This window comes from Vipera berus (genome assembly GCF_964194415.1).
Source record: "Vipera berus genome assembly, chromosome: 11".
Classification (NCBI taxonomy): Eukaryota; Metazoa; Chordata; class Lepidosauria; order Squamata; family Viperidae; genus Vipera; species Vipera berus.
In genome coordinates this window covers 16,608,664-16,633,961 of record NC_138214.1, presented here as the reverse complement: position 1 = coordinate 16,633,961, position 25,298 = coordinate 16,608,664, and the positions used below count along the sequence as shown (strand labels likewise).

Sequence of the window (25,298 nt, the reverse complement as noted above, 5' to 3'; positions counted from 1 at the left end):
CTGAAGATGTTTAGGTTTTCTGTTTGGGCCAGATCAACTTCCACAGACTTCTTTCGTTTCTCCTTGTGACGAGTTGCAAGCTATTTTCCTATTACGCAGAGAGTTCTGAGCTGCTGCAAACATGAGGTATATTCTTACCTTAGCTGTGGTGTGTGGAAGGTCGTATCCCTTCCTAGTTCTTAAGCATCTGAAATATTCCATGAATGTAAAACACCACGGCCTACCCTCCTCAAGGCTTGTTTATCAAGATGTTTTAAATTGCTATTCAGTTTGGAAGGAGACGGCAGAGTTAGGCCAGCCCTTCTCTTTCAAAGTGATGAGTTTTTAATCTTGCAAAACATTCGAAGGGACAAAGATAGATTGGGTCCTTAACAACATCCCTATTGAAACATTAGGGTAGCTTTTATCAGCCATAAAGGTAAAAGACTTAAGAACCATACACTTTATAAGTAGTCACCTTTGAAGGCGGCAAAGCCGTTGAGACAACCAAGTTGCTGGAGGTTTTCTTCTTTTTTTTAACAAAATGCTCTTTAAAAAAAGACCTAACCTTACCTGTGTTCTGTTTTGGCTATTCTGCAGTATCCTTTCCGTGACTATACAGCATGTCTAGAACAGTGTTTCTCAATCTCAGCAACTTAAAAGAGACGCAGATTTCAACTCTCCAGAATTCCCCAGCTAGCATGGCCACACGTAAACAATACTCTGGAACAATGTTTCTCGACCTCAGTGACTGGATGATGTGAGAACCAACTTCCAGAACTGCCCCCCCTCCCCATGATAACAGTATTCCAGTATTCAAGGGGCCGCCACAAAGAGGAGGGGGGGGTCAACCTATTTTCCAAAGCGCCAGAAGGCTGGATAAGAAACGATGGAGGGAAACTAATCAAGGAGAGAAGCAACCTGGAATTAAGGAGAAACTTCCTAATAGTGAGAACAATTAGCCAGTGGAACAACCTGCCTCCAGAAGTGGTGGGTGGCCCATCACTGGAGGCTTTGTCTCAAAATGTATAGGGTCTCCTACTTGTGCAGGGGGTTGGACTAGATGATCTCCAAGGTCCCTTCCAGCTCTATTCTGATTCTGACTGATTGCTAAGGTTGAGAAACAGTACTCTAGAAAGTGAAAAGGGAACTTCGGGTCATTCTTTGTCCTTCTGAAGACGCTGTTAGCCTGTATCATCTGAGACGCTTAAGAACACACGACTTCCACGTAACAAACAAAACAGCAAGCGAGCTTCTATGAATTAAGTTTGCAGTGTAAAATTTAGTATTAATTGCTGCTTTCGCCGAGTCCTAGATGCCATGGCCACAAGAAACCAATCACATTTTCAAAAAAAAAAAAATTCTTTCCTACGTATTTTCTGTTGACCCATTCACTGCACCATCATAGCATACAAATCAAAATACAATGGGTATACTGGCTCACGTGTCCAAGGTTGTTAGTTTCATATAAACACTCAAACTCGCATAACTACAATACAAAATAAGTATAAATTTGAAATGAATTTTTTTTTAGGAAGTGTTTTTAAACTTTTCCCACGGGTGGAAGATAACGCAAGGATGGATGTGCGCAAAAGAGCGATGTCCTTAAGAGTCTCTCACGTATTCTCACGGAAACCACGAATCCTATGCCTACATTTAGGGTTTTAAGAGTTGTGAAAAGTGACTCAGAGACTTACAGATAAGTTGCCCATTTTTAAACTTCGCCTGGGTAAAAAAAAGAGGCTCTTGATAGCCACAGCAAGTAGCTTGTGTCCAACTACTTAAAGGCCGACTTTGAAAGGGTGGCCCTACTGAAGTTCACCACGAAACCCACTCAAATTGGTCATAATAAAACACTCTGATCTGGAAGGTTCCAGAAGCCTAGGTAGAAATGGCCTTCTCGGGAAAAACTGGACGTTTCATGGGGCAGAACTGTCCCACTGGCTGACTTGTGATGTCCCATCAAGCTTTCCTTGAATGAAGTCCAAAGTTCAAAGCTACAATTAAGGGGCAAAGGAGAAATGGGACTAGCTTATAGGAGCCAGATTGCCCGGCAAGGAGGATGATCCCTAACACTTGTTTCTTCTTGTACCAAAACAGTTCCACGTGGTTGCTGTCCTGCTTCTTAAAAAAAAAAGGAAACAGTAAATAATTGCCAAATATTGTCCTGGTCTCTAAATGCATTCATTCCTGCTGAAGCGGACTCCCATCAGAAGCCATAGGATCTGACACGGTGGAGCTGGCCTGCATATAGAACCACTCCAGGCCAGAGGGTCTGGATTGGGTCCTCTCCGCAAAGTCCTGCCGTTTGGCTTTCCATGTTGGCAGCCCAGCCTGTGTTCACGTTTGGGCGCCTCTGTCGTCTCAGACCACCTCCCAGGAAGGAGACGGTCACCCAAAATGGAAACGTTGGCCGGAGAGGCACCGGAGAGTCCAAATTTGCTACTCCTTGGCATCCTGTTCGTTGCCTTCTGCAAGTCCATCTTCACTCGCTTCCTTCTCTTTGCTGCGCTTGTTCTTTTTGTGCTTGTGTCGACGGTGGCTTTCCCCTTCTTCACTCTCATGCTGCTTGCTGGGGGGTGGGGGAGAGTGGGAAAGAAACACAGCATTAAGCTCTAATGACGGATATGTGGCAGGGTTCAATCTGGGTCAGTCATTGGAACCGGAGGTTTCGTCTTCCGAGCTTTTGGACTTGTGCTGGAGCCCATCCTCAAGGAACTTCCCTCTCTCCAGGATGTTCTTACCAAATTCTGGTGTGAGATGGAGAAGTTCCCCAAGGACGGGCTCCAGCACAAGTCCCAAAGCTCGGAAGACGACCGACCCAGATTGGATTCCGCAGCGTTACCCTGGGACACGTATATTTGCCTTCATTCGTGAGGGCTGTTGACGTTGAGCTTTTTCAAGCCCTAACCCAGAAGATAACACTTCTTTCAAGAGATTCCACAGTATATTAGAATTCAGTAGCTCCAGGCGATAGGCAAGGAAAGTCGATGGAAAGAACTGCTTCCAGTATTCAGATAAAGTCAAAGAGAATACGTGAGTATGGTCATCCCAAATGAGGCTGACCAGCAGGTTCTCAATGGAATATCTTGCCTCCTGGGGTGGTGGATGTTCCGTCACTGGAGCTTTTCAAAAATAGCCTGGATAACCATTTGACTGGGATGGCATAAAATTTCCTGCCTCAAGCGGGGGGGTGGGGTTGGACCTCTGAGGTCCCCTCCCGCCCTACGATTCTATGTTCTACCTTTTCACGGTGAGGGTCACCAATTCATTACCTGCTGTAGCAGAGACATTTTTGCAGCCACTGCTACGGCCAGCCCTACAAGACAGACTAGCCAAAGAAACTAAAATGATATATAGACAGTGATGACAGTAATGGGAGCCTATCTATCGTGGTTGCAAGTTATGATGGTCATAAAATGGGTTGTTCGTGTGATTTTACCTTCTTTTTTTTGCATACATTGGAAGCAAATCATTCGGTCATTAAGCAAATCTTCATTGGTGGTCATTATGCAAACCGACGGCTTGCTATGGATACAGTTTTGCCCAAAATCGGAAGGAAGTGTATGACAATCGTAAAACACTACCGTGTGATTTTGAGACGCTGCGAACAGGTGTAAATGTGACCTAGTACCCCAAGGGCAACAAGTGAGCACAGAGGAATTTTGAATCCGGGTCATAAGTAACTGAGGTAAGTCCAACTGGTCTCTTAAGTGACTGGTCACAAGTCAAGGACTACCTGTAGATCAGGGCTACCTTCATTGTAAAGTTTTAGTAACTTCCTCCTCCCCTTCATATTCAGGTAGGAACCAGACACGGCCCGATGGAGGCATTCTCTCAGGTAACTTCCTTGACCAGGGCTCAAGAGTCTTATCCAGAGGTCTTCAAACTTGGCCCTTTTATGACTTGTGGACTTCAACTCCCAGAATTCCTCAGCCAGGCACGCGTGCTTGGCTGAGGAATTCTGGGAGTTGAAGTCCACAAGTCATAAAAGGGCCAAGTTTGAAGACCTCTGCTCTTATCTAACTGTTGTCTTGGCGATGGCTCTTCCTCCTGTCCTCCCTCGGCCCTCTGCAGCTACACTACATGGCAATGCTGGCCGAGGGATTCCCTGTGGTGGAGACTCCAGACTTTTGAAGAATTTGCTCCAAATCTGAGTGAAAGATAGCCGCAATATGGGAACAACCTTTAACTGACCAAAAGCTTTTAACTAGCGCAGTTTAGGGAGAGGTTTGTTTTCATTAATTCAAACTTAGTTTGGAATACAATTCAGTGCTACTCTTATCACCAAACGTAGGGATTTGGCCTAAACCAAAAAGAGGAGCTAGCTGAGGAGCAGGCAATGACCTACCGGCGTGACGATTTATGTTTGCTGCCCTCTTCTTTGTCTCTATGCCTCCTTTCCCGGTGACGGTCTTCACGCTCCCGACTGCGATCTCTACTCCTGCGGTAGTCGCGCTCAAAATCGTAACTGCGTTCCCGGCTGTAATAACGGTATCTCTCATCGTCACTAGGAGAGAAGAATGAAATATAGGCGTCAGGCATAAAAACCAAGAAGAACACGTGGACAACTTCTGAGTAACAGAATAACAGAGTTGGAAGGGACCTTGAAGGTCTTCTAGTCCACCCCCTGCTCAGGCAGCGAGACCCTATATCAGTGATGGCGAACCTTTTAGAGACCGAGTGCCCAAACTGCAACCCAAAACCCACTTATGTATCGTTGGGTGCCGGGTGGGCGTGGCCCACTGGATGGGCGTGACTGTGGTGGTGACGGCAGAGTGGGTGGGACTAAAAAGTTCAATCAATCAATTCCAACTTTGTGAGATTTTTTTTCCCCGCAAGAAGTTGAAATTGATTGATTGAAGCTTTTTTTTTTTTGCACATGGCGGCGGAGGCCCAAAGCGAAAAGGTTTTATAAAACCCAGCTGAAGGAGTAGGACTGGGGCGACGATGCAAGTGCCCACAGAGAGGACTCTGCGTGCCACCCGTGGCATGCGTGCCATAGGTTCGCCACCACGGCCCTATATCATTTCAGATAAATGACTGTCCAGTCTCTTAAAAGTTTCCAGTGTTGGAGCATTCACAGCTTCTGGAGGCAGGTGGTTCCAGTGGTTAATTGTTCTAACTGTCAGGAAATTCCTCCTTAGTTCCAGGTTGCTTCTCTCCTTGATGAGTTTCCATCCGTTGCTCTTTGTCCTGCCTTCAGGGGCTTTGGAGAATAGCTTGACTCCCTCTTCTTTGGGGCAGCCCCTGAGATATTGGAAGACTGCTATCATGTCACCCCTAGTCCTTCTCTTTGTAAGACTACTTTGTTGTTCACCTACAGACAGAATCTTGCCAGACTAAAGCAACTATCTGCATAAATATGAATATACTCCATAGATCCTCTTCCTGCCTACCAGACATTCCAACCTCCGCTGCCCCTTTGCCCTCTGGGGGGGGCAGCCCTTCCCTCCTGGGGCTCCAGACTACATTCCACCACAACAGAACAGGAATTGGGAGGTTATTCACTGTTCAAACTGATTTCTGATCTAGAGTAAGGCCATCTGTGGGGTCAACATCTTAATTTTCTGCAGGAGCACAAAAAATCTGTGACATGCCTATACAGTGCAGGAGCTGGCTGGGGGAAGACAGGAATTTCACACTCCGAATTTGAGAATCCAACAATGGGCATCCCCATTTTTAAAATGCTAATCCCAGCAAACAATTTGGGAGGTCTAAGGAAGGGGTGTGATCAGCTTGTCTCCCCAAAGCTTCCTTTTCCATTTCTACTTTTAAACCCAAATAAATTCTTTTAAAAGCTGAAAAACTGAAAGCCTATCATTATGGCCTCAGGTAGTCTCAACCTAGTTACTCATTTCTTGTCACTGTTGTTTATTCTCGGAATTTCCACTTGTGATACTTAGTGGATTTAAGATTACACTGTCAAAAGAACTTGACTTCGCTGCCAAGAAAAACTGAAGTGTGTACCTGCAATTACACTAAGCTTATCTCTTAGCAGCCATGAAATTTAACTTCCCAGCTCTTTCTACATTAGTTCACACTTTGTCTTACAACATGAAAGGGCTACGTTCTTATTTGAAATACAAGCCGAGATCTTGAGCGTGCAGATTGTTGACCAGAAAGAAAGGACAGAAAGAAAAGAATGAATACGGATAGTCCTTGACTTAACAACCATTCATTTAGCGGCCATTCAAAGTTACATTGCAGCATCCCCATAGTCACAAGATCAAAATCTGGATGCTTGGCAACTGATTCGTATTTATGACGGTTGCGGTGTCCCGGGATCGTGCGACTACCTTTTGCCACCATTCGAAAAGCAAAGTTAATGGGGAAGCCAGATTCACTTAACAACCATGCTAACAACTGCAGCGACTCACTCAATAACCGTGGCAACCGTCTTGCTTAGCAACATGCATTTTGGGCTCAATTGCGATTGCACGTCGAGGACTACTTGTGTATTATTGTAATGAGTAAGTTGTGAGTCCAGCGTCTGTTGCAAACTTGAATTATGTAGCTGTACAATGACTAATATTGTGGCAGAACCCACACTCACTTGTTATATTCGCTTGTGGTGGGCGTCCGGTCCCGGTCTCTGTCCCTCTCTCTCCTTGAGCCTGAGTATTCCCAGTGGCTGCTGTCTGAAGCGCTGGAGGCCTTGTCAACTGTGGTCACCCAGGGGGTGTGTGAGGTCAAAATGGGCGGGTAGGTGATGAAACCTGAATCTAGAGAGGAAACGGGAGAGCTTTGCATCAGCTGATTCGGACCCTCATGGAGGACATGAGAGACGTCATCCCTAGCCTGATGGAGCTAGGAAAGTAGAAATAATATCAGGTTTGTTAAGGAAAGAGGAATTTCATCAGTGCATTAAACCATCGCAGATATATTCAGCTCAAACTCTTTATCAGGAAGAGCTGGGGTCTTCATATAGAGCTGGGGACTCCAAACGTGGCAACTTTTAAGAAGCAGGCTTGGCTTGCTGGGGAATTCTGGGAGTTGGAAGTCCACAAGTCTTAAAGTTGCCAAGGTTGGAGGCCCCTGACACACAGAAGGGCTAATCCTGCTCATTTTAGAAAGCACCTTTCCACAAGATATGGGGACAGGAAGATGAATATGATCAATGGTGAGCTAGTGAATATGAATATGAGCCATGGCAACTGGATTCCTGACAAATATGAATGAATGAACCTTTATTGTCGTACAACCATGTATACATTGAGATTGGCTGAGCCTCCCTTCGTGCCCCCACCACGCAGCTTACAGTGACACAAACCCTCCATCTTACTACACCATGTGAACTAATTGCACAACACACTGGCCTCGCAAGTCAATTATGCATAAAGTTTATAAAAATTATTTCCCGTTCAAAGGCCTAACAGCCCATGGATAAAAGCTGTTTTTCAGCCTGTTGGTGCGGCTGGCTATACTCCTATATCTCCTGCCCGATGGTATGTTGAATGTACTCTCCTTCTGTTTTTTTTAATCCTGCACTGTAATAGGCATGTCACAGATTGTTGTGCTTCTCCAGAAAATTAAGATGTTGACCTTACCTAATGACCTTACCCTAAATCAGAAATCAGCTTGAACACCTAATAACTTCCCGATTCCTGTTCTGTTGTAGTGGAATGTAGTCTGGAGTCCCAGGAGGGAAAGGTTGCCCCCCCTCCAGAGGGCAAAGGGGCAGCAGAGCTTGGAATGTCTGGTAGGCAGGAAGAGGATCCAGATGGCCCCTCTTGATCCGTGGAGCATATTCATATTTATGCAGATAGTTGCTTTACTCTGGCAAGATTCTGTCTGTAGGTGAACAATGAAAAAAATCTAACAGAGAAGGACTAGGGGCGATATGATAGCAGTCTTCCAATATTTGAGGGGCCACCACAAAGAAGAGGGGGTCAACCTATTCTCCAAAGCACCTGAGGGCAGGAGAAGGAAGTGACAGATCAAGTGACCTATCAGCAGCAACAGCCTGCACAGCTGTAGCATCAGGCAGTCTCCAAGGATAATCCCAGCTGGGGGGAAAAAACAAACCAACATAGGTTCTTTTTTCTCGAGAAAGTAAGAAGCCTTTCTAAGTTGAAAGATGACCAAATTGGGATTTCCCAGTTGGAAAATATTTATAGCTACCCGATTCTGTTTTCTCAAGAAATAAGTCTATCTAAGCTTAAAGATAACCCAGTGGGATTTCATAGGGGCTACTTCTTTGTTTAAAGTGCCTGCCCCACTCAATCAGGTTCTGAGACAGCCCTAGATACTGCTGAAAGGATCATGTCTACCCCGCTAGGATTCACTATAAGGATTGTCCTTGACTCACGACCGCTAATGACCCCAACTTTTCTGTTGCTAACTCAGACATTTCTCGAGTTTTGTCTCATTTTGTGACCTTTGTTGCCACAGTTGCTAAGGGAATCACTGCAATTGTTAAATTAGTAATGCAGTTCTAGAATGAATCTGGCTTCCCCACATTGACCTGGCTGGTCAGAAGGTCGCCAAAGGGGATCACGTGACCCCCAGGGACACCGCAACCATCATAAATGGGAACCAGTTGCCAAGCGTCCGAATTTTGATCATGTGACTGTGGGGGAATGCTGCAGCGGTCTTTTAAGTGTGAGAAATGGTCAAAAGCCACTTTTCCCAGTGCCGTTGTAACTTCGAACAGTCACTAAATGAAATTATAGTCTTACTCAACACATCTGTTGGTACACAGCCTTTAGGGATGTGAATTAAAGGCCAATAAAAACAAACTCCTTCAGGATGCAAAGATGAGCATTGATGCTGTGTGGATGATACCTATCTGAACCTCTTCATGTAGTCTGTTTATAGACATTTAATTATAAAGTCAGGCTCCTGTGGCTTAGCTTTTAGTGCGACAAACTCTTATTAGCCTTCAGGAGGGATGTGAAAAGCTGGTTCTGTGCACAGGCATTGAGCTAGCATGGAAATGAACCCAGCAAATTGCCTCCAGAAGTTCTGGATGTGTCAACACTGGAAGTTTTTAAGAAGAGATTGGACAACTATTTGTCTGAAATGGTATAGGTTTCATGCCTGAGCAGGGGGTTGGACTAGAAGACCTCCAGGGTCCCTTCCAACTCTGTTATTCTAAATTAAATGTATAGAGTTGGTGGGAGGCTGTGGTGCTATGATGGGTTATATGATGGTATTGGGGGATTTTGTATGTTATATTTATTCCAATTTTATGGAATGTTTGGAGCTGTGGAGAATTGTCATGTATGTGATAAGTGGCAATAAAAGCTTTGTAAACTAAACAACAAACCTCTTTTGGTCAACTCGCACTCTTAAGCCCAGAAGGCTCGGAGGCTACACCAAGCGTAACACAAGGGTAGCATCCACCACCACTGCACAAACATCAAGAGGGAAGAATCTTCTTGCCCACTTCAGACACAGCAATCCACTAGAACAGGGGTCCCCAGTCCACGGACTGGCCCAGTCTGCAGCCTGTTAGGAACCATTCCATGCAAGTGAGCAAAGCTTCACCTGTGCGTGCACAGATCTAGGTAGCATGTGAAACCATTCCCCCCCCACCACTGCCACTTGTCCATGGAAAAAGCTGGTCCCTGGTTAAAAAAAAAAGTTAGGGGGCTGATGGAAGAACAGGGGTCTCCAGCCTTGGTAACTTTAAGATTTGTGGACGTCAACTCCCAGAATTCCTCAGCCAGCCAAGTCTTAAAAGTTGCTACGGTTGGAGACCCCTGCACTACAAGCATGAAGACTGAGCTCTCCTTAACACCTTAATGACTAGAACAGGCGGAGAATCTTGCTTATCTGAAGATGCTTCTTGCTTGTACGTCACCCCTCATTAAGCTAATTAGAATTGGAAGTGGACAGCCAGAGCTTTCCTATTCAGGCAGACGTTTAATTTCAAGCATCTATTCAAGCAAGATGGGACCTTCTTAGAATTTATTGATCAGAATTTTTTTTTCTAACTTCTAACCAAAATTTGCCTTCCTGTATCTTTAGGCCATTATTCCAGGTCCTCAACTATAGCGCAATGGAGAAGAATATTATATATCCCCTATTTTTTTTCTTATTAACGTGACCAGGTCCTTCAGTCTCTTCTCTTGAGTTGTCAGTCCATTGATTCTTCAAGTCCTTCTCTGCAGCTGATCCATTCTGACTGAATCCTTCTTAAATTTATGGCGTTGAGAAGCAGGCATAGTGACCAAGTGGGGCCAGGTGCAGTTAAAAGAAGATTTGAAAGTTGTTTTCAAGCAAATAGGCTGTCCATTAATCAAATTCCTTCAGAACTGGGCAGAACAAGAGATAGAATGGAGGAACAGGCATCTTCTACTTTCTCCCACAGGCCTGACACTAATTTTAAATGAAGGGGGATGTTTACAATCCCAAGCGTTAAAATATCTGACATCCTCAAAGTTGCAAAGCTGCTAGGATAAGTAGCTGCAACCCTGTCCCAGACTGTTACAACTATGATGAGTAAATCAGTTGTGCCTTCCTTATGCCAAAGGAGGAAAATTACACAGCTATAGAAGCTCCACTATCTTGATGTAAAAAGTCCTGCTAAACATTTTACTATTGCAGTGATGGACAAAGTATTTACTCACTTCCGCCTGACCTTTAAAGAGATGGTCTGTCAGTTCTAAGTGCCACTTCAGGGTAAAAAATGTTTCAATGTCTCCTTTTGCCACAAATCCTGTTTCATGATAAATCCCACTATGGCAAATGTTTCTTTCTTGGAGCCTTTGTCGTTCTGTCCTTGACGGGTTCAGCTATACTATACACAGATCACTGAACATTGTAATACATCTTGATGTCACAATAGTCACCATATCTCTGATCCCCACTAAGTCCTTCAGGATGAAGGCCACAAAGCTCTCAGCATGATTTCAAGATACCTCCTTGGGAAATTAGACTTACAAGAGATGATATGATTCTCTCTATATATATACATCATTTAGTATAATTAAAGAATCATAGTAGATATTATTTGACATGGTATGGAATCCTTACGTTAACTTTTCCTTTTGAGGTAGTCCTGAATTCAGAAAATCAATCACACAGAAATGCACAGAACTAGGTATAACCTGCAACTGTTTTGCACAGAAGTTTCCCTTTGTCTGCTACCTAAAAGGAATATTAGGGTTTTAGCCTGAATGAAGCCTGATACAAGTCAGTGGTAACAGCTTGCAACACGCACGGACAGTGAAAAGTAAATGGTGATCCATTGGAATACAATTTGAGGGAGTGGGTGGGGTCTTTTTCAGGTCGTAAGAATAAGGCATTGTGTGGAAAAGTGAAAATCCTTGCAAATAAATTCATTGACATGTTGAAGGAGGAGATTATTGCTAAGGGTCGAGCGCAGGTATAAATAACATTACAAAACTCCAGTTTAACAATGGTAACCCAAGTGATGCCCTGAGGGAAGAAACAGGACCGAAAGGCCAGGATCCTGCAGCACTGCAGGATGCTCTACTAACTCTAGTTTGGCAGCTGATGGCTTCCCAGATCAGCCAATGCAGGACAATCACAGAAGAGTCCAGAGCTGTCCCCCAAGAGCTGAACTGGCCAATCCTTGTGACCCATCATGGGTTACGCAAAACAACAATCCACTCCGCCTCTCTTCTGCAAGGCCTCGGAGGGGCTCACCTGTGGAGTTGTAGCCAAAGGGAGGTGGCTGCCGGTTGCTGTAGCTGGCCGGCTGGCTTTGGGGAAAGAGGGAGAGAACACACAAGAAGAGTTAGCAACATCTAATCCCCATCATTAATTCAGGCTGAAAAATAAAATCATAAAGGAAAGGGATAATCCCGTTCCCTCACTGTAAACAATGCTCTCCTTCCTTATAGCTTCCTGTATTCTTTATCCAATGCCTAGCCAAACATATCTCGGTTAACTGATCCACTGGGACCAGCACAGTGGTGAGAAGCACTAAGCAATTCAAATACAGGTAGTCCTCGACATACGAGTACAACTGAGTACAACGTTTCCATTGCTAAGCAAGTAAGTTGCTAAGTTTTGAGTTTTGCTCCGGTTTACATCATTCTATTCTATTCTATTCTATTCTATTCTATTCTATTCTATTCTATTCTATTCTATTCTATTCTATTCTATTCTATTCTATTCTATTCTATTCTATTCCATTCCATTCCATTCCATTCCATTCCATTCCATTCCATTCTATATTTCTATTCTATTCTATTCCGTTCCGTTCCGATTCTATTCTATTCTATTCTATTCTATTCTATTCTATTCTATTCTATTCTATTCTATTCTATTCTATTCTATTCTATTCTATTCTATTCTATTCTATTCTATTCTATTCCATTCCATTCCATTCCATTCCATTCCATTCCATTCTATATTTCTATTCTATTCTATTCTATTCTATTCTATTCTATTCTATTCTATTCTATTCTATTCTATTCTATTCTATTCTATTCTATTCTATTCTATTCTATTCTATTCTATTCTATTCTATTCCGTTCCATTCCATTCCATTCCATTCCATTCCATTCCATTCCATTCTATATTTCTATTCTATTCTATTCCGTTCCGTTCCGATTCTATTCTATTCTATTCTATTCTATTCTATTCTATTCTATTCTATTCTATTCTATTCTATTCTATTCTATTCTATTCTATTCTATTCCATTCCATTCCATTCCATTCCATTCCATTCCATTCTATATTTCTATTCTATTCTATTCTATTCTATTCTATTCTATTCTATTCTATTCTATTCTATTCTATTCTATTCTATTCTATTCTATTCTATTCTATTCTATTCTATTCTATTCTATTCTATTCCGTTCCATTCCATTCCATTCCATTCTATTCCATTCCATTCTATATTGCTATTCTATTCTATTCCATTCCATTCCATATATTCTATTCTATTCTATTCTATTCTATTCTATTCTATTCTATTCTATTCTATTCTATTCTATTCTATTCTATTCTATTCTATTCTATTCTATTCCATTCCATTCCATTCCATTCCATTCCATTCTATATTTCTATTCTATTCTATTCTATTCTATTCTATTCCGTTCCGTTCCGTTCCGATTCTATTCTATTCTATTCTATTCTATTCTATTCTATTCTATTCTATTCTATTCTATTCTATTCTATTCTATTCTATTCTATTCTATTCTATTCTATTCTATTCTATTCCATTCCATTCCATTCCATTCCATTCTATTCCATTCCATTCTATATTGCTATTCTATTCTATTCCATTCCATTCCATATATTCTATTCTATTCTATTCTATTCTATTCTATTCTATTCTATTCTATTCTATTCTATTCTATTCTATTCTATTCCATTCCATTCCATTCCATTCCATTCCATTCCATTCCATTCTATATTTCTATTCTATTCTATTCTATTCTATTCTATTCTATTCTATTCCGTTCCGTTCCGTTCCGATTCTATTCTATTCTATTCTATTCTATTCTATTCTATTCTATTCTATTCTATTCTATTCTATTCTATTCCATTCCATTCCATTCCATTCCATTCCATTCCATTCCATTCCATTCCATTCCATTCTATATTTCTATTCTATTCTATTCTATTCTATTCTATTCTATTCTATTCTATTCTATTCTATTCTATTCTATTCTATTCTATTCTATTCTATTCTATTCTATTCTATTCTATTCTATTCTATTCTATTCTATTCCTATTCCTATTCCTATTCCTATTTCTATTTCTATTTCTATTTCTATTTCTATTTCTATTTCTATTTCTATTTCTATTTCTATTCCACTCCACTCTAGGCAATATACAGAATGACAGGAACTACCGGTATTTAGGCAAAGTATGAAAAGAGAGCCATGAAAAGGATTACATTTAGGGTTAACCCTAACCCTTTATTGAAAAGACATGTATGAAAATAAAAAATGAAATGCAAGAAAAAGTACAGAACTTTCTTACTGGAAAAAAAACCAAGAGAAAATGACCAGTATTCATCTACTTGTTACAACAAGGAAGGCTAGGATGGCATTTTAGCAGGAGTATTTTATACTTTGCCTGTTTGCCTTTTGGCAGTGCATATAATACCTAAGAAATGTGTGAAATATTAAGCATTTCATACTTTGATCCCCCATTTTTGGCATCCTATAGATTTCCTAAGGATTCTATAAAATGCCTAATTTCACACACTGATGGCTAACCGTGAACTGAACATGTGACCTGCTGTGTCATCGTTTCAGAGAGATTTCCTTGCCAGATCCCTCAATGCTTTCCATAATGTCTGAGCTTCTAAAGCAGACATGTCAAACTCACGATGTCACGTGACATCGCGCAACGTTATCGGGACAGTTTTGCCATTGCCGGCAATGGGGTGGACACACCTTCTGCATGACGCATCTGGCTCGCAGGCCAGCAGTTTGACCATCCCTGTTCTAAAGGAACTGGGAAAGTTCTTAAAAATTCAGGGACCTATCCAGAGATGTATCTGCCTTGAAAGGAGCCCACGACGAACTGTTATAGCACAGTCAAACATCAGCAGCAGAACACAGGGAATGTTTTACGGCATTTTGTATTCTGCCATATACAAAATGCTTTATGATAATTTTTTATGTCATAAAGCGTGTTATCAAAATTGCCAAATTTCAACCCCTCAGGAGTCATGGATCCTGGAAAGTGGAGCCTTCTGCAAGTTAGCCCATTCAAAGTACTTTAGCTGAAAAAGTTTTGTCCTGGGGTGCCCTGTTTCGCCCAGTTAAAGGTTACAGAGGGGAGAGTTTTAATGAGTCTTGGTGGAGCAGTGGGCTAATGCCTCCTTAAGTAACACCAGCTGCCTGCAATTAGTGCAGGTTCAAGTCCCACCAGGCTCAAGGTTGACTCAGCCTTCCATCCTTCCGAGGTAGGTAAAATGAGGACCCAGATTGTTGGGGGCAATAAGCTGACTTTGTAATAATGCCGCTGGGGGCCCCCGAAAGCCCTAATAAGCAGGCATATACATAGAATGAAGGCTATTGCTAAGCACATTGGTTTGTGCTTAAATTGTAAGCCGCCCTGAGTCTTCGGAGAAGGGCGGGATATAAATGGGATTAAAATAAAAATAAATAAATAAATAATGGTATCCAGATTCAAAAACTGAGCGAATGGCAAGAACCAGCAACAGTGGTGCCCATCTAATTCTCACTTACCCATCCAGAGTTGGAATCAAGAGAGCTGGTGGTGGAGCAAGTGGGGGAGGAAACAGCCCTGTTAATAAAACAATTAGTGATAACAGTTAGAAGACACAATGGCCACTGTATGGCAAGCCCTTTCTCTTTGGGGACCACTGAAAAAGATTCCCATCTTTTCTCTTGTGTCTTATTCCAGTAATTGACTCACTTAACATAGCGGTCCCCAGCCTTGGCAACTTTAAGACTTGTGGACTTCTGGGAGTTGAAATCCACAAGTCTTAAAGTTGCCACAGTTGGGGACCCCTGACTTAACACACCAATGTCCAGGCGCCAGAAGTCAGCACATTGCACCTTCCTCCAATTCCGTCAACTGATAACGCTAAATGGGATAAGACTAAGAGAAGCAGGACACGTGGATCTGGTGGCCAGGGGTGATGCCATCGTGGGATGTCACCTGTAGCCTTTGACTGATCCATGTAAAGTAAATCAGATCGAATCAGAGTAGGTCAGCAACATCTGAGGAACAACTTCATTTTGGTGGCTTCAGCGAAGCATTAGCCAGGACCATGGACAGAGGTCCTAGACCAGGGGTAGGCAACCTCGGCTCTTTTATGACTCATGGACTTCAACTCCCAGAATTCCTGAGCCAGCCAAGCTGGCTCAGGAATTCTGGGAGTTGAAGTCCATGAGTCATAAAAGAGCCGAGGTTGCCTACCCCTGTCCTAGACCAATGGAGCCCCAAATTTCTGTTGCTCAGTGAGAGATTTCTTAGGTGAGTTTTGCCCTGTTGTACGACCTTTCTTGCCACAGTTCTTAAGTGAATCACTGCAGTTGTTAAGTTACTAACGCGGTCGTTAAGTGAATCTGGATTCCCCGTTGACTTCGATTGTCAGAAGGCCGCAAAAGGGGATCACATGACCCCGGGACACGGCAACCATCATAAATCTGAGTCAGTTGCCAAGGGCCTGGATTTCGATCACAGGACCATGGGGATGCTGCAACGGTCGTTAAGTGTGAAAGATGGTCACCAATCGCTTTTTTTTTGGTGCCGTGGTAACTTTCAGCGGTCACTAAATGAACTGTTGCAAGTTGAGGACTGCCTGTGCAGATTCTGGAAGGGCTTGGCTGTCTCAAATGAGAAAAATATGGCAAAAGACCATGCCTTAAAAAAAAGCAGGAAAGGCTTGATTTGCCATTGGCTCCAACCCACCAAATCTCAATATTGCTGACTCAGCAATCTCCAGATCCTGAGTAGCTCAGACCGGGACAAATTGTTCTCTTTTCTAGGAAAGAGTCTTTACTTTCAAGAAACTAATGATGGTTATCCTACACACTGTATACGTACATACCTACAAGAACTACATTATGTCCCCTTTACAACCCAGTTTAAAGTTAGCCAGGATAAAGATCACAAAGACATATGTGTGTGTGAATCTAAATCAAAATGGGAACATTTTGAAAAGGTCACTCTGATGCTTACAGGGGGATGTGCCTTATGATGGTAAGAGAAGTGTCCCTTATTTCTTTAGATAATCTCAGAAAGACTAAAGAGGACCTGACCTTAGTCCTTGGGTGGGAGACCACTAGGTAATATTAGGGATGTGAGCTAGCCAGAGAAATACAAGCAATAAGAAAAGGGAGGAGACCACATCAAACCACTTCTTGGTGGATGACAGAAATGGCCATGGAGACCCAGGAGTTGAGCTTGAGTTGAATGAGAATTTCTCTTCCAATCTAAGCAATCCATGGACAAAGCTGCCTATTTACACAGTACCCTGATCTGGACCGGCCTCTTTCCAATCTTCTCTGCAGAAACAAGAGTTCTCCTAAGGAGTAAATCATTCTTCTTATGCAACGGAAAAGTAAAAGCATCTCCAGCTTTAATTCCAAGGCAATTCTCCTGCAAATGTCTGCCAGAATTGATGCCTGGCTCAACTCATCGTCTTTAGAGACCCAGATGGTTTTGTGTCCTGATTCTGGTTTTAGTATCTGCACCTACCTGGAGGGTGGAGGGGTGGTGGGACGGAGGCAACTGGCGGAGGAGGAGGGTGGAGGAAGTGGGGGGGAGGCCCACTTAGTGCTGGAGGTGGGCCTGCCGGGGGCACAAATGGCTGCTGCTGAGGGGGCTGAGCAGGCTGAGGTTTGCTCGCGTGGTCTCCAAGTACCTTTCAAAAGAAAGTCCAGAAGAATAATCAGGTTAGATTTTAAGAAAAGAAAGAAAGAATCAAAGAGCAAGTCTCAAAACAGGAAATGTATCTGGCGACCTCGTGCTGCAATGCCATGGGAATGCAGAAGAATGGAAGAATGAGGTCCTGGAGGTGGAATGCAGCTGAACTTCAAAAGAAACCCAACCGAATCAAGTCAACCCTTGAAGGACATTTGAAATGCCCAAACGCCGGTGGCGATTAAAGAAGACTTCCAAAGTTTTAGATCTCCTGCGTAAGTTCTTATCCGTTCATTCGTTTGCCTAATTTATTTCAGCCACAGAGTCCAGACTTCATTGCTGCTGAGTGAATGCTTTTGAAGCAGGGAATACATGCAGCCCTTGGTTGAAGAATGCCTCCTGACTGATGATGTTACCTACTTGGGTCATGAAAGCTCAAGAGCACCAAGGACCCCCACAGTCCTCCCCCTTCCCCTCCCCTTCCTCCCTGCAAACCCCACTCCCCTCTAGCACTGATGATGTTACCTAGTTGGGTCATGAAACGTCTGCAAGCTCATTTCAACCCTGAGCTACAAAGGTTCTCCTTTATTGCTGTCTCTTTTTACCAGAACATCTCAAGAAGCAGAAACAATTCAGGACTGAAAGAAGAATGATGAGGCTTTTCATAGCACTAAAGACCTCGGGTGCACAAGATCCAATCTGAGTTGATCATTGGGACCAAAGGTTTATTCTTCCAAGCTTTCCGGCTTGTGCTGGAGACCAAGATCAGGAAACTTCTCTCTCTGCAAAATGTGTGACTGGGCTATTCTCTGTGTTGTAGTTCTAGAACAAGACATGTAGTATACACACACAATTTTGAATGTCTAGTCTAGTGAAAATAAAGAGTAGGGGTGATAAGATAGCAGTGTTCCAGTATTTGAGGGGCTCCTACAAAGACGAGGTGATCAACCGATTCTCCAAAGTACCAGAAGGCAAGACAAAAAACAATGGATGGAGACTAATCAAGAAGAGAAGCAAACTAGAATTAAATAGAAACTTCCTAACAATAAGGACAATTAACCAGTGGAACTGCTTGTCTCCAGACGTTGTGGGTGCTCCATCACTGGAGGTTTTCAAGAAGAGACTGGACAATCATTTATCTGAAATGGTATAGAGTCTCCTGCTTGAGCAGGGGGGTTGGACTAGATGACCTCCGAGATCTCTTCCAACTCTGTTATTCATGTTCTATTTAGATGGTTCATGTTGTGTGTGGCATTTAGTGGTTATTTAGTTTAGTTTTAGTTTTAGTTTTATTAAATTTTTATACCGCCCTTCTCCCGAAGGACTCAGGGCGGTGAACAGGGCATATAATAAAAATACAAAAATACAAAAGTTAAAATAGAATTAAATTAATGCCCAAAATAAAACAATAAAATATACAAATATTTAAAACCCTAAATTAACTCCCCATCAGGCCAGGCCAGCTTGTTCGAATAAGTGGGTCTTCAACCCGCGACGGAAGGATCGGAGGTCCGGTGCCATCCGGAGCTCAACCGGCAGTTGGTTCCATAATGCCGGAGCGCCCACAGAGAAGGCCCTCCCCCTGGGGGCCACCAGTCGACATTCCCTGACCGGAGGCACCCTGAGGAGGCCCTCTCTGTGGGAACGCACAGGGCGGAGGGGAGTCGACGCCGGCAGCAGGTGGTCCCCGAGGTATTCCGGACCCATGCCATGTAAGGACTTAAAAACCATCACTAAGACCTTGAACCTCACCCGGAAGACAACTGGTAACCAATGCAGCTCGCGGAGCAAAGGTGTAACATGGGAGTACCGGGAAACTCCCAAGACAACTCTCGCGGCCGCATTCTGTACCAGTTGGAGCCTCCGAGTGGTCTTCAAGGGAAGCCCCATGTAGAGAGCATTGCAATAGTCAAGACGAGAGGTCACGAGCGCATGAGTGACCGCACACAAGGCATCCCGGTCTAGATAGGGCCGCAACTGACGCACCAGGCGAACCTGAGCGAAAGCCCCCCTAGTCACGGCTACTATATGATCTTCTAAGGTAAGGGTGTTGATGGCTGGCTATTAAGTCATTTAACATTCATGAGCCCAAAAGCATGAGCCTAAAAGCTTGGAAGAATAAACCTTGGTCTCCGTGACCGACTAAGATTGGATCCTGCAATATTACCCTGGGATGTGTGTATTTACCTTCATTCATCTCAGGTTTCATTAAAAATATCCACGTTGGTTCAGTTCAGATCAAGTGCACTTGCTTTAAAGATATGTCCTCATGAAACTATTCGGACAGGATATTTTTACTTTGGGATACGTGTTGGTGAAGTTTTGCATCATTACCCAATTGATGTCACATTTGGGGGGATATGTCCAGTCAGTTTGGGAGAGAAGTTACTAGAAATTATAGATTGCTCTTCTCACATAACTTTTCCCAGCATGGTTGTTTGAAAAACTGAGATTTTATCTACAGAAGATTTGGAAACCTAGAATCTGGAGAGAGGGGAGGAAGCAGTCCCCTCTCAATTTGAAAACAGTATTTAAAAGAAAGAACGAGTTACAGCAACGGTTAGGTAATTTACAATTTGAGGAAAACAAAAGGAAAGATGGCGGTAGATTTACACAAAAACTGATATATTTTTTTTGGCTTAACATATTGAGACAGATCTCCAGATGACATTCAATACAGTTTGAAAGAGGAGGGACATTTTAAAATGGAATAAAATGGAGGAAAACCCAATCTTGCACAAATGATACAGAATAACAGAATGAGAGGGGACCCTGGAGGTCTTCCAGTCCAACCCCCTGCTCAAGCAGGAGACCCTATAACTTTTCAGACAAATGGCTGTCCAATTTCTTCTTAAAAACCTCTAGTTCTGGGGCACCCAGAACCTCTGAAGGCAAGCCATTTGACCGATAAATTGTTCTCACTGATGAGAAAGTTTCTCCTTAGTTCTAGGTTGAATCTCTCTTTCACAATCTTCCACCCATTACTTTTTGTCCTGCTTTGGAGAATTGGTTCATCCTCTCCTCTCTGTGGCAGCCCCTCAGATATTGGAAGACTGCTAACAGGTCGCCCCCTGGTCCTTCTTTCTTAGACTTTACTTTGTTTTACACCTACAGACAGAATCTTACTAGACCTGGGGTGGAGAACCCAATCCTAGGCCTTTAGCTGGGTTTTATAAAACCTTTTCGCTTTAGGCCTCCGCTGCCATGTGCAAAAAAAAGAAAAAAAAAAGAAAAAAGGTTCAATCAATCAATTTCAACTTCTCGTGGGGAAAAAAAGATCTCGCAAAGTTGGAATTGATTGAACTTTTTAGTCCCACCCAGTCTGCCGTTACCACCACAGCCACACCCATCCAATGGGCCATGCCCACCGCACCCACCCAATTGGCCATGCCCACCCAGCAACTGACAATACATAAGTGGGTTTTGGGTTGAGGTTTGGGCACTCAGCCTCTAAAAGGTTCTCCATCACTGTACTAGACTAAAGCAACTAACTGCATAAATATGAATATACTCTGTGAATCAAGAGGCCATCTGGATCCTCTAGACCAGGGGTGTCCAACTTGGCAACTTTAAGACTTGTGGACTTCAACTTCCAGAATCCCTCAGCCAGCAAAGCTGGCTGAGGAATTCTGGAAGTTGAAGTCCACAAGTCTTAAAGATGCCAAGGTTGAGGACCCTGTGCTCTAGACTAGACATACTTAGCTTCCTCAACCATTCATCATACAAGTTAGCCTCCTCTTTGTTGCTCTTCTCTGCACGCTTTCTATGGTCTGAACATCTTTTTTGTATTTTGGTGACCAGAACTGGATGCATTGTTCCAAGTCTGGTCCTACCTCCATCCGAAACGTCCAATCTGGATTGAAAGTTAAGAGCGTGCAAGGCCTGAAATCCGCTTTTCAGTTCTTACCTGAATGGGATTTTCTTCAGAAGCGTGTTTGTCACGCCGCCTTCCTTCCACCCTCCGGATGGTGCCAGCCTGACCACCAATCACGTCGATTGTCCCACCCAGCTTCCTGTTTCCAAAAGAAGACCCAATCAGCACCAGCAGCTGATCTTGATCGCATTGTCCTTCCTGTAACACAGCTCACCATTGGACTAATGGATGCTATAACACACTCAACTCCCATGTTGTGACAACTGCACACTGCACACCATCCACCAGTAGACCCTTATAATTTGAGCATCCCTTTACGTTCCAATGCACTGACCACCAAATTTCTTTTGTACCACGCTGTGGGCATTTGCTTCCCAATTGCCGGGATAAAGCTCAGTAAAGCAGAATTTACTATCAAAAGACCCGTCAAAGACTGACCTGCCTGCAAGTTGCTTTTTGGGACATTATTATACGTTATGCTAGAGACAGGAGTGTTGCAATACTTTCTCTAGCAGTAAACTGATGGGGCTATTGCTCACAAGTTCATAATGTTCCAAGGACTTAGTGCAGAGGTGTGCAACATGGCATCTTGGACTTGCACCCAAGACCAACTGTCACACCCCAAAGATTTCTTGGTGCCCACCAGCCTTGTTCTCCTTCCTTAGTTTTTAAAAAATAAAAATAAATCTATTTTTTTCAATGCCTCTGGGCTTCCTAAAGATCTGCATTTATCTATGGGGCCACTTCTGTTCTGATTAATGGTATTTTAGAACCAGCTATACTTACTGTGGGCGGCACTGAGGGATTAGATGTCTCTTCTGGGACCCATTTCCACCCTTCTGGACCTGCATTCAAACTTTCAAGCTGCCTATCTTTTCTTTAGAGCAGGGTTTGTCAACCTTGACAAGTTTTAAAATGCGTAGACGTCAACTCCCAAAATTCTCCAGCCAGCAATTCTGGGAGTTCCAGTCCACGCATCTTACAAGTTGCTAAGGTTGACAAACCCTGCTTTAGAACCTTAACTATCTACAAGACTTCAGGGGATGGACGATATTTGTTCAAATACTTGTTCAAATAACAATATTGGATGGGCAGATGACCGAGCCTTTTGCTTTGAGGCATTTACTATTTCTATCTCATAAACAAACAATGGTGATAAGCATTGAGGTTGCGGAGAAATCTGATGGATCTGTCTCCAGGTCAGCCACCTTCCTGTCCACAGCATTCTTTTGATAACCATCTAGAAGGATCAATCCTTCCTGGATGGGTTGGATCTGGGCTTCCCTAAATTGTAGCTTGGCTGGGAGCTTGGAAGCTTAAGATTCTTCATCTGAAATTCAGTGTCCTGAGACCATCCATGGGAAACTTTAAGTTGCTGGAACTCTTGCAAAGAAGAAAGCTGGAGACGTATGCTTCAAATCCTTGAAAAAGCAAAAGTCCTTCAAAAAACAGCCCTCCGAGTGACCAAAAAGTGGTTGTCCCTTCAGTACCTGTTCGGAGGAGGCCCGGCTTTTATCCTTCCGCCAACGAGAGCAACAAAATCAGTTTTAAAATCCATCTTGACGATGTTGTTCTCGGGTTCTTTCTCGGCATTGCCTGTTCTTCCTTGTTGAACCTTTAAAACAACAACGCAGTGTTTGTCTGTCGAGATTCTCAGACACTCAGGTCATAGTTATCCCAAAGATGCTTTTTCACAAGGCAACTGGATTTTGTTTTTCCTCTGAAGCCATTTCGCTTCTCATCCAAGAAGCTTCTTCAGCTCTGCCTGGATGGTGGGGAAATGGAAGGATTTATACTCCTTGCAGAGAGCTGGTCATTTGCATTTTTTTAGAGAGTCGCTAATGCCACCTGGAGGTTTGTCTATGTCCTCAGGCTCACCTGAGTAGCGCAAATGGGTGTGGAGCCTTCCTGGAACTGCTGAAAGGATTGTGTTGTAGACTGGAGATAGATGATATTGTAACCTCCCCCTCCGTTGAGAGAACTGTGTCAAAATTGTCCTTTCAACAGCTCCAAGAAGGCTCCACGCCTTTATACTACTCAGGTAAACCTGCAAGTAGCCTCAATGACTCTCTAAAAGAATGCAAACGACAAGCAGTCTGCAAGGAGTATAACTCTTTCTGTTCCCCACCATCCAGTCAGAGCTGAAGAAGCTTCTTGGATGAGAAGCGAAATGCCTTCAAAGAAAGAACAAGTAAATCCAGTTGCCTCGTAAAAACCATCCTTGGGACATTGCAGTGCTTCAATGACCTTTTAAATCATATTTTTCCTTACCCTCCAATTGAAATCATCAATTTTTCACTAACTCAAGGGGTCGACTTTAAATGGACACAGCAACCATTCTACACCTGCTGCTTTCCAGGAGATGCCATTCTACTCTGCAGCCACCACCCCACCATGACAGGCGGTCCTTGGCTGACAACCCTTCATTTAGGGACTGTTTGAAATTACAACAGAACTGGAAAAAGTGACCTACAACCATCTGGAAATGGATTCATTAAGTGAATCACTGCAGTTGTTAAGTTAGCAACACAGTTGTTTAAGGGAATCTGGCTTTCCCCTTGACTTTGCCTGTCAGAAGGTCGCAAAAGGGGATCAGGTGACCCCGGGACACTGCGACCATCATAAATGGGAGTCAGTTGCCAAGTGTTTGAATGTTGATCACGTGAGCATGGAGATGCTCCAATGGTCATTAAGTGTGAAAAAGTCACTTTTTTCACTGCCGTAACTTTGAGCAGTCACTAAATGAACTGTTGTAAGTCAAGGACAACCTGTATTTATGACGGTTGCAGCATCCCGGGGTCATCTGACTGCTCTCTGTGACCTTCCTAGCCAGCTTCCGACAGGCAAGTCAGTGGGGAAAAGCCAGATTCACTTGACAATTGTGTTATTAACAGCTGCAAGTGATTCGCTTAACAACCATGGCAAAAAGGTCGTAAAGTTGGATGTGACTCACTTAACAAATGCCTTGCTTAACAATGGAAAACCCAGTCTCAGTTGTGGTCGTAAGTCAAGGACCACCTTCATAAAGCACCTTAATGTGGAGAGGGATTTGGTTCTCCCGCAGAAGGGAGCAGATGGATCTACCTTTTAATCTGGAATTCCTAAACTTTCTGTGTTCACATACTGGCTATTTTTATCGGACTGGAAAGCCTTCTGCTATTTTCACACCTACCCGTTTGCCAAATGTTCTTCAGAGAGCGGCGGCCTACTGAGTTTTTTTTAAAAAAAATAGTACATTCTGGTTTTTATTATTTTTAATTAAGATTATCGTAGTAAAAAATACAAATTTAAATAAAGATGGCCGGAAAATGGGAAAAGGGGAAAGGAAGTGAAGGAAAAGTGTAGGGTAAGGGGGAAAGGGGAAAAAAAAATAAGCACTAACTTCCAACTTTTTTCAGTGCAGTAGAATACAGTATATTTTTTCCCTCACTCTTAGTAGATGCCAGCCACTTCTATAACAGTGACTAATCTAACTGGGAAATCCCAAAGTTAAGATTGCGTTGTTTTCCGTCCCAAAGATGCTTTTTCAAAGATGCTTTTTTCTTTAAAAGAGGGGGTCAAAGAGGCCATCCAGGTCAAAATTGAACCATCCTCCCTCAACAGAGGGGGAGGGATACAACATCACCTATCTCCAGTCTACAACAGAGTCCTTTCAACAGTTCCAAGAAGGCTCCACACCCATTTGCACCAACGACCCTCTAAAACAGGGGTGTCAAACTCAATTTCACTGAGGGCCGCGTCAGCATGGCAGTTGCCCTCAGGGGGCCGGGTGGGTATGGCTAGGGTGGGCGTGGCCTACTGGGTGGGCGTGGCTAGAGTGCGTATGGCCTACTGGGTGGGCGTGGCCAGCTCTACATCGTTGGCATCAAGGGTGCCTATGGGGGCCTGGGCAGGAGTGGGACAGATCTGAGGGTCTCTGGCAGGAGGAGGGTCTCTGGGCCAGGGCCAAGGCAGTGGGGGCCGTTCCCTCACTGTTTCCAGGATGGCTTCGCGGGCCACATGAAACCACTTCGCGCCTTGTGTTTGACATGTCTGCTCTAAAAGAATGCAAATGACCAGCTTCTCTGCAAGGAGTATAAATCCTGCCGTTCCCCACCAACCAGTCAGAGCTGAAGAAGCTTCTTGGATGAGAAGCGAAACGTCTTCAAAGAAAAACAAGAAAGTTCAC

General features: G+C 43.4%; 1 protein-coding gene across 1 annotated transcript in view; it reads right to left on the bottom strand.

Moving 5' to 3' along the window:
- Positions 1-1,181: 1,181 nt before the first annotated feature.
- Positions 1,182-25,298, bottom strand: part of LOC308673198 (pre-mRNA 3'-end-processing factor FIP1-like) — a 43,443-nt gene continuing 19,326 nt past the window's right edge. The window contains exons 8-15 of the mRNA XM_081336697.1: positions 22,621-22,745; positions 21,164-21,269; positions 17,092-17,257; positions 15,111-15,168; positions 11,599-11,654; positions 6,536-6,704; positions 4,331-4,489; positions 1,182-2,551 (exon numbers count right to left, since the gene is read on the bottom strand). Of these exons, the coding sequence (XP_081192823.1) occupies positions 2,422-2,551; positions 4,331-4,489; positions 6,536-6,704; positions 11,599-11,654; positions 15,111-15,168; positions 17,092-17,257; positions 21,164-21,269; positions 22,621-22,745 (969 nt within the window). The 3' untranslated portion in view covers positions 1,182-2,421. The remainder of the gene's footprint in view (positions 2,552-4,330; positions 4,490-6,535; positions 6,705-11,598; positions 11,655-15,110; positions 15,169-17,091; positions 17,258-21,163; positions 21,270-22,620; positions 22,746-25,298) is intronic.